Consider the following 10060-nt stretch of genomic DNA (forward strand, 5'->3'; position numbering starts at 1 on the left):
CCCACAGACACATCCCCACAGCAGCACCCAAAGGGGTTGTGTCTGGACAGGAATCTGCCCCCCCAAAACACCACACTGGCTCAGAAAACCCAGTGGTGAGAACAAGGAGAGCCCAGGCAGCAGGAGATGGCAGGGAAATGCCACAGTGCTGCTGCCAAGGGAGGAGGGACACACAGAGAGACAGCTGGAAATCAGGGCCCTGTCCTTGCCTGGGCTCTGGCTGCTGCAGGGCAATGCACAGCCCAGCCCCCGTGGGCCTGAGGGCACAGGCTCTGCTTAGGCTGGGAAAGGAGCCCAGGCAGGAGCTGCTCAGGGAAGGGGTCTGTGCCACAGGGACAGCAGGGAGGGGCCCCCATCCCCCTGCCCAGCCCTTGTAGCAGCAGCTGCCTCTCCCTGCCTGCCTGTCTCTGGGTGAGGAGCTGTTCCTGCCAGCAGCCCCTGCCTGTGCCCAGCTCAGCTCCCTGCCAGTGCTGCCAGAGCCATCCCCAGCCCAGTGCCCAGGGGCAGCTCTGCCTGGGCAGGGGCTGCAGAGCAGATCCCAGACAGCCTGTGGTGGCTGGGAAGGGGGAGGTGTTCTGGGGGGATGTGCTTCCTGAGAAGGGCCCCTGGAAATGGAGGAGGTGGAGCTGAAGCTGTGAGGAGCCCTGAGCCTGCAGCTGAAGGGCCCTGCCCAGCCCTGCCCTGCCCTGAGGGGTCACTCCTTCCACCCACCCCTTCTCCCTGCAGGGCCGTGGCAGCTCCTTGGCCGGGCTGAGAGCTGACCCTGGCAGGCAGCAGAGTCCCTGCCCCAGCACACAGAGCCCTGGGGGCAGGACCCTGCTCTGCACCACAGCCCTGGGCACCCCTGGCTGCACCCCCACCTTCCCACCCCACAGCCAGCCCTGGCACAGGGAACCTTCTGGCCCTGGGCCTCTGATGGGGCAGCAGCAAGTCCTGCTCTGCAGCAGCTTCTCCTGCTGCACCCCAGCAAATCCAGCAGAGCCATCCTGACAGCTCCTGCCACTGCTGCCATTTGGCAGCTGGGAGAGGCACTTGCAGGAACTCACCTGCACTGCTCTGCAGCCAGAGCCTGACCGTGGCAAAGGGCTGGCAAGGTTCCTGCCCTGAGCAGCTCTGCCCTGTCCTCCCACCCCAGGATCCCTGGAACCTCCTGCTCCCTTCTCCTCTCTGCCCTTGCTGCCTGCAGCTCCTGCCCTGCTCTGCCATATGGCCACTTCCCCTGCACTGCAGCAACTGGGAGAGTCCTGCTGAAAGATCCTGGAAGCTGTGGGATGTGCCAGCTTTAGGAGATGCCTCCAGGAAGGCAAGTTGAACTTTCCTACAGCCAGAGATTTCTTCATCCAAATCCTGGGAAGGTTTCTGGTGTAGTGAGAGCTCAGTCACCTCCCAGCCCAGGCTGCCTCTCATCTCTCTGCCTTCTCTCCTGTGCCCTGGGTGCTGCAGGCAGTGCCTTCAGCCCTGCTGGGCTGTGCAGAGGAGCTGCTCCTGGGCAGAGCTGTCTCTTTGAAGCTCTTCTTGCTTGCCAGGAGCTCCCTCTGTGCCAGGAGCCCGGCCCAGCTCAGCAGCACAGCAACAGCCCCAGGCAGCCCTTGCTCTGCCCCTCTGGGCTCCCTCCAGCTGTCCCTGGGGCTCCAGGGGAACCTGCTGGCACACAGCTGAAGGAAATAATGATGTTCCTTCTCTCAGCTGGGCACAGACACTTCTTTCAGCATTGTCATTTCTCCAGACAGACACAGAGTTAAGTCCAAGAGTCCCCTTTTCATGTCCCATCATTAGACAGGAAGCCCAGACAGTGCCCAGGAGGGATCTCCTTCACCTGCACTGAGGGAAGGGACTCAGCTGAGTCAACAGAGGTGTCTCCTTGTGGCTCTGCAGACCCGGGGCCAGAAGGACACTGAGCTCCCTCCACAACCTCCATGGCCTGGGATTCCTCCTGCCCCACTTCAGTGGGCAAAAAACAGGCCCCTGCAGGTGATTCCTTGTCCCAGCTCCCCTGGGAATGAATGAAGACCAAAGCCAGGAATGACCTGCTGGGACACAAACCCCTGGTTCCTCCTGAGGGGCCAGAGGTGACTGAGATTCCTGCTGGGAACTGCAGGCTCCAATGGAGCAGTTCCTAGGGACAGGGCAGCAGCTGTGGGATCTTCTTGGAGGCTGCTGGGACATTGCTTTGGCCAACTTCAGTGGCAGAAGGGGCCCACAGGTAGGACAGGGGAACCTGTCACTGTTCCTTCTGTCCAGGGCAGCCCCTAGAGGTGTTCAGGTGACCAAATGGAGTCCTGTGAGAGGCACCCCCCAGGGCTTCTCAGACACATTGGGTGCCTTTGGGGCAGGGAGTGAATCCCAGCCCTGCAGGGACACAAAGGCTGTCCCTTCTCTGCCCAGCCAAGGCCGGGCCAGGCACGAGTCCAGAGCACATCACCCCCTGTCCACACTTGTTCCCTCCCTCTGCTGGCTCTTCTCTCCCCCAGCATTTCAGCAGCATGTGCTGATCTCCTCAGGGATCAGGCCTGGGATTTTCCCCCTGGGCCTGAGTGCCAGCACATCCACCCCCAAGGCCATTGTCAGCAAAGCCTCTGCACACCCCAACTCTCGGGGCTTTCAGAGCAGTTTTCCACTGCAAGTCTGTTCTTACCCCGGTGCCCCCACTGAGGGGCTGCAGCCAGACAGGCCCCAATGCCCTGCGTGTGGGGCACAGGCAGGAGGAGCTGCAGCCCCAAGTCTCTCTTCATTCCACTTGCAGGCAATAACAGCCCAGGCCTGCTGAGACAGTTCCCAGGTTGCAGGGCTGTGATGGGTTGGGAGAGAAGGCCAAGGAGACACAGGACAGAAAGAGCAGGAGAGAGGTGTCCTCAGTGGGAACGAGCTTCTGGGACCTGTGCAGCTGCTCTAGGGGATGAACAACTTGGGTGAACTTTTGTGGGTGAGGGTGAGAGGAGAGAGTGGTTTGGGTGACCATGTGGAGTGAGACAAAGAGCCCATTGAAGTTTGCTTTGATAACCCTGGAATTCACTGGAAAGGCACCACGACAGGATGCAAAGAGTCCCAGAGGTTTCTGCAGAGTCTTGGTCAAGACAGCCCTTGGGACACAGGCCTTTAGAGCACAGCTGCTCTAAAGGTTGGTGGACAAGAGGGAGGCTCATCTGCATCTGCTTCTCTCCAAGAGGAAACAAGAGGTTGCCATAGTAACTGACTGTTGCTATGGGAATGTATGGTGGTTGCCATGGTAACCGACCGTAGCAACAGGAATGTATGCTGGTTGCCATGTTAACTGCCCATAGCAATGGAAATGTCTGATGGTTGCCATGTTAACTGACTGTAACAATGGAAATGTATGCTGGTTGTCATGGTAACCGACCATAGCAATGGGAATATGTGATGGTTGCCATGGTAACTGACCATGGGAACAGCAATGTATGATGGTTGCCATGGTATTTGACTGTACCAGTGAGAGGTATGTTGGTTCCCATGGTAACTGATAGTAGCAATGAGAATGTATGATGGTTGCCATGATAACTGACTGTACCAGTGGGAAGTATGATGGTTCCTGTGGTAACTGACCATAGTAATGGGACTGTATGCTGGTTGCCATGGTAACTGACTGTAGCAACGGCAATGTATGCTTGTTGCCATGGTAAGCGACCATAGGAATGTGACTTTATGATGGTTGCCATGGTAATCGAGCATAGCAATGCGAATCTATGATGGTTGCCATGGTAACAAACTGTAGCAATGGAAATGTGTGATGGTTGCCATGGTGACTGTAGCAATGGAAATGATAGATGCTTGCCCTGGTAACCGACTGTAGCAATGGGAATGTATGCTGGTTGTCATGGTAACTGATGATAGCAATGGGACTGTATGATGGTTGCCATGGTAACAGACTGTAGCAATGGGAATGTATGATGGTTCCATGGTAACTGACAGTAGGAATGGGAATGTATGATGTTGCCATGGTATCCAACTGTAGCAAGACGACTGTATGATGGTTGCCATGGCAACTGATTGTAGCAGTGGACCGTATGATGGTTGCCATGGTAAGCAAACACAGCAATGGGGATGTGTGATGGTTGCCATGGTAACCGACCATAGCAAAGGGAATGTATGATGGTTGCCATGGTAACCAACTACAGCCATGGGAATGTGTGATGGGTACCATGGTAACTGACAATAGCACTGGGAATGTATGGTGGGTCCCATGGTAACTGACCGTAACAATGGAAATGTATGGTGGTTGCCATGGTAACTGACCATAGCAACAGGAATGTATGGTGATTGCCTTGGTAACTGACTGTAGCAATGGCAATGTATGATGGTTGCCATGGTAACTGACTGTAGCAATGGGAATGTATGATGGTTGCCATGGTAACCGACCGCAGCAATTCGATTGCATGCTGGTTGCCATAGTGACTGACCGTAGCAATGGGACTGTATGATGGTTGCCAGGGTAACTGACTGTGGAAATGGCAATGTATGATGTTTGCTATGGTAACTGACAGTAGGAATGGGAATGTATTATGGATGCCATGGTAACTAACTGTAGCAAGGGGAATATATGCTGGTTGCCATTGGTAACTGACTGTACCTATGGGAAGTATGATGGTTGCCATGGTAACCGACTGTAGCAATGAGAATGTTTGCTGTTTTCCATGGTAACTGCCCATTAGAATGGAAATATCTGATGGTTGCCATGGTACCTGACTGTAACAATGGAAATGTATGCTGGTTGCCATGGTAACCACCATAGCAATGGGAATGTATACAGGTTGCCATGGTAACTGACTGTAGTGATGGGAATTTATGATGGTTACCATGGTAACCGAGCATAGCAATGGGAATGTATGCTGGTTGCCATGGTAACTGAGCGTAGTGACAGGGATGTATGATGGTTGCCATGGTAACTGACCATAGCAATGGGAATGTGTGATGGCTGCCATGGTAGCGACCATGGCAATTGTAATGTATGCCGGTTGCCATGGTAACTGACTGTGGTAATGGGACTGTACAATGGTTGCCATGGTAACTGACCATAGCAATGGGAATGTGTGATGGTTGCCATGGTAGCTGTGTGTAGCAGTGGGAATGTGTGATGTTTGTCATTGTAACTGACCACAGAAATGGGAATGTGTGACGGTTGCCATGGTAACTGATTGTACCAGTGTGAAGTATGATGGTTGGCTGTAGTAACTGACTGTAGAAAAGGGACTGTATGATGGTTACCATGGTAACTGACTGTACCAACGGGAATGTATGATGGTTGCCGTGGTAACCTTCCATGGCAATGAGAATGTATGCTGGTTGCCACGGTAACCAACCATACCAGTGGGACAGTATGATTGTTGCCACGGTAACTGACTGTAGGAATGGGAATGTCTGATGGTTGCCATGGTAACTGACCTTAGCAATGGGAATGTATGGTAGTTGCTGTGGTAACTGACCATGGCAATGAGAATATATGCTGTTTGCCATGGTAACTGACCATAGCAGTGGGAATGTATGATGGTTGCCATGGTAACCGACTGTATCAATGCGACTGTATGATGGTTTCCATGGTAACTCACCGTAGCAATGGGAATGTGTGATGGTTGCCATGGTCACTGACCATAGCAATTGGAATGTATGCTAGTTGCCATGGTAACTGACTGTACCAGTGGGAAGTATTATGGTTGCAATGGTAACTGACCGTAGCAGTGGGAAGTATGCTGTTTGCCACAGTAAATGACTGTAGCAATGGGAATGTATTATGGTTGCCATGGTAACCGACCATAGCACTGATAATGTATTATGGTTGCCATGGTAACTGACTGTGGCAATGGGAATGTATTCTATTTGCCATGGTAACTGACCATAGCAATGGGAATGCATGCTGGTTGTCATGGCAACTGTGATTTCCTTAGACTATGAGCACGATATTTTCACCTGCAAAAATATTAGTGAGTGTCCAGAGATCTCCCAAGATGGGCTTTGAAGGTCTCAAGCACATGAGCACTAGAGAGGGGCTAAGGAGCTGTGGCCTCAATGGCGTGGAGACTGAGGACAGCACAGGACAGCCCTCAGAGAGCTTGAAGGGATGATTTAGAGATGGTGGATCCTTTTGTCAGAGCAGAAAAGAGCATGAGAAAGAAAGAATTAATGCCAAGTGCAGCTGGGGAGGTCCCGAGTGGAAGTGAGGAAAAAGGAATTTCATTCCATGGAAAACACTGGGCTGCAACGCGTCACCCAGGAGGAGTCTGGATGAACCCAAGGCTTTATGTGTGCAGGAAGAGCCAGGGAGGACGCAGAGATGTCAGTGCAGGAAGGTGCCAGCCAGGTGGGGCAGCCGGGGGAATGACGACAGCCTGCAGGGAAAGGGGCAGGGCATGGACACCGTAGGACAGCCTGGGCTGGAGAGGAGACAGGGATGGGGAGAAGCTGAAAGGCCCTGACAGAGCCACCTTCTGCAGGCCTTTGGCCAGGGCTGCTGTCTGTGCCCCTGATGCCAGGAGGAGGGGAGTGGCCCTTGCAGCCCTGGGGCCTCATGGCCTCCTTGTCCCTGCTCAGCAGCCTGGCAGGTGCCACCCCATGGTCCTGCCCTTGGCATTGCACATCTCACATCCCAGTGCCCCAGGAAGAGCCCTGAGGAATGAGGCAGGGACAGGGTCACCCTTTCCAGGGGCTGGAGGTCAGGGCTTAGCCTGTTAAATTAAGGAAACAAGTCAAGGTTTATTCAGCATCAGAGCCACCTTTCCCTTGCTTGTCCATCCTTGTCATCACTGTCTGCAGTTTTCTGCTCTAACTGGAACCTGGGGACACCTTCTCAGTTGTGTCCCACAGTGAGACTCATTAGCACTACAAGAAACTTTAGTGTTTCAATCTCACTTTGACTTCTTGAAGAGTTGTTTGAACTTCCTCTCAGGGACTGAGTCTCATGTAAACAACATCAAATCCCCCTGAGGGTCATGAAATGCCTGAGGCTGTTGCTGTGCTGCTGAGCTGGGCCGGGCTCCTGGCACACAGGGAGCTCCTGGCAAGCAAGAAGAGCTTCAAAGAGACAGCTCTGCTGGTGAGCAACTCCTCTGCACAGCCCAGCAGGGCTGAGGGCACTGCCTGCAGCACCCAGGGCACAGGAGAGAAGGCAGAGAGATGAGAGGCAGCCTGGGCTGGGAGGTGACTCAGCTCTCACTACAGGAGAAACCTTCCCAGGATTTGAATGAAGGATTCTCTGGCTGTAGGAAAGTTCAACTTGCCTTCCTGGAGGGATCTCATAAAGTTGCCACATCCCACAGCTTCTAGGATCTTTCAGCAGGACTCTCCCAGTTGCTGCAGTGCAGGGGAAGTGGCCATATGGCAGAGCAGGGCAGGAGCTGCAGGCAGCAAGGGCAGAGAGGAGAAGGGAGCAGGAGGTTCCAGGGATCCTGGGGTGGGAGGACAGGGCAGAGCTGCTCAGGGCAGGAACCTTGCCAGCCCTTTGCCACGGTCAGGCTCTGGCTGCAGAGCAGTGCAGGTGAGTTCCTGCAAGTGCCTCTCCCAGCTGCCAAATGGCAGCAGTGGCAGGAGCTGTTAGGATGGCTCTGCTGGATTTGCTGGGGTGCATCAGGAGAAGCTGCTGCAGAGCAGGACTTGCTGCTGCCCCATCAGAGGCCCAGGGCCAGAAGGTTCCCTGTGCCAGGGCTGGCTGTGGGGTGGGAAGGTGGGGGTGCAGCCAGGGGTGCCCAGGGCTGTGGTGCAGAGCAGGGTCCTGCCCCCAGGGCTCTGTGTGCTGGGGCAGGGACTCTGCTGCCTGCCAGGGTCAGCTCTCAGCCCGGCCAAGGAGCTGCCACGGGGCTGGGGGAGAAGGGCTGTGGGGAAGGAACAATTCCTGGGAGGGCAGAGCAGGGCAGAGTCCTTCTGATCTCCAAAGTGGGCTGCAGGGATGAGGGCTGGTCACAGCTCCTGATCAAAGCAGGAAATTTCCCAGAAGGTATTTGCAAGAGGCACAGACAGACAGGGGGTACCTTAAAGAGAATGAACCAGTTCTTTCAGTGTTATACTCTGGGTTGTCTGGGTGCTGACTGCGACAGAGGAATTAATCTCTGAGCACAGGAGGAGACACTGAAACTTGAACTCTGTTAGATTAGAGGGGATTGAACCTGAGAGTATCAGACATCAAAACTATCTTATAGACAGCATCAGTGTCACTTTTCCAGCCTCCTCAGGGTTGCTCTGACATTGCCATCAGAGCCTGCCCAGGCAGAGATGCCCCTGGGCAGTGCCCAGTGCTGCTGGGAGGGCTCTGCAGGGCAGAGCTGAGCCCCCAGGGCTGGGATGGGCTCTGGCAGCACTGCCAGGGCCCAGCCCTGTGCCCAGAGAAGCAGCTGCTGGCAGGGACAGCTCCAGGCAGCAGAGCCCTGGGCAGGGAGTGGGGGGCAAGTGCCCCCAAAGCCTGGGGGAGGGGGTGTTCAGGCAACTCTGCTGGGCGCTGTGTGCTGGGCCATAGAAATGAGGATTCCTGCAGTGGAAAAGAACCTTCCCCAGATGTCATGGTAAAAATAGAAAACAGAGGTACAATTATTCTAAGGACAGACTAAGCTTCTGCTCTGCAGCTTCAGCTTTTCTGAGTCATGGGTGTAGAGAGGGAACTTTTGTATTCAAGATGTGTTACAACTGACATTCCTTGTGTGTCTGAGAGCTTTACCAAAAAAGTTATATGTCACACCACAGCAGAGCAAAACTGACTCCTTGGCAGTGAATTTGGTGACATTTGACACATTGATTTCTTTTAGAAATGGAGTGGCTTTTTCACAGAGGTCTGTCTCAACTGTTCCCTGTCCTTTCCTTTTCTGAAACAGATCCTGTGCTAAGAAACAACAGATGTCCAACAGCAGCTCCATGCCCCAGTTCCTCCTCCTGGCAGTCGCAGACAGGAGGGAGCTGCAGCTCCTGCACTTCTGGCTCTTCCTGGCCATCTCCCTGGCTGCCCTCCTGGCCAACGGCCTCATCCTCAGCACTGTAGCCTGTGACCACCACCTGCACACCCCCATGGGCTTCTTCCTGCTCAACCTCTCCCTCACAGACCTGGGCTGCATCTGCACCACTGTCCCCAAAGCCATGCACAATTCCCTCTGGAACACCAGAATCATCTCCTACATGGGATGTGCTGCACAGGCCTTTTTCTTTCTGTTCTTCATCTCAGCAGAGTTTTCCCTCCTCACCATCATGTGCTACGACCGCTACGTTGCCATCTGCAAACCCCTGCACTACGGGACCCTCCTGGGCAGCAGAGCTTGTGCCCACATGGCAGCAGCTGCCTGGGCCTCTGGGTTTCTCAATGCTCTGTTACACACAGCCAATACATTTTCCCCGTCCCTGTGCCAGGGCAATGCCCTGGGCCAGTTCTTCTGTGAACTCCCACACATCCTCAAACTCTCCTGCTCACACTCAGGCTACCGCAGGGAACTTGGGCTCATTGTGGTTAGTGTCTGTTTAGGATTTGGTTGTTTCATTTTCATTGTTTTCTCCTATGTGCAGATCTTCAGGGCTGTGCTGAGGATCCCCTCGCATCAGGGACAGCACAAAGCCTTTTCCACGTGCCTCCCTCACCTCGCCGTGCTCTCCCTGTTTGTCAGCACTGCCACATTTTCCGACATGAAGCCTCCCTCCATCTCCTCCCCATCCCTGGACCTGGTGGTGGCAGTTCTGTACTCAGTGGTGCCTCCAGCACTGAACCCCCTCATCTACAGCTTCAGGAACCAGGAGCTTAAGGATGCCTTGAGGAAAATGATGACTAGATGCTTTTCAAGAGCAACAACCTGCCTTTTTTCTTCTGCGCAACACTCATTGTGTAACACTTTACTGGCCCAGCCTGCTTTCTAAAGCTTTTGAGAGTGGTGTTAAGGGCCGTTTCCTACATTTTTTCCTCTTTTAATGTTGTTAACACAGAAATTTATTCTCCATCTTATACCTAATTCACTCTCTAATTCTTTGTTTTGACCCACAATTGCGTAAATGAGGAATCATTCTCTGTGTGCATTTAAACAAAGTAAAAGTTCCTGCAGCAACTTCTTTGTCAAACATCCTGCCTTTGTTATTCTGTACATGAGGA

The 10060-nt window shown here is 53.7% G+C and overlaps 1 protein-coding gene across 1 annotated transcript; it reads left to right on the forward strand.

Moving 5' to 3' along the window:
- The first annotated feature begins 8829 nt into the window (after positions 1-8829).
- Positions 8830-9831, forward strand: LOC135405025 (olfactory receptor 14J1-like). The gene has a single exon (XM_064639745.1). It carries the CDS (start codon positions 8830-8832, stop codon positions 9829-9831), a length of 1002 nt encoding a protein of 333 aa, XP_064495815.1.
- Positions 9832-10060: the final 229 nt, after the last annotated feature.

This window comes from Pseudopipra pipra, chromosome W (genome assembly GCF_036250125.1).
Source record: "Pseudopipra pipra isolate bDixPip1 chromosome W, bDixPip1.hap1, whole genome shotgun sequence".
Taxonomy (NCBI): domain Eukaryota; kingdom Metazoa; phylum Chordata; class Aves; order Passeriformes; family Pipridae; genus Pseudopipra; species Pseudopipra pipra.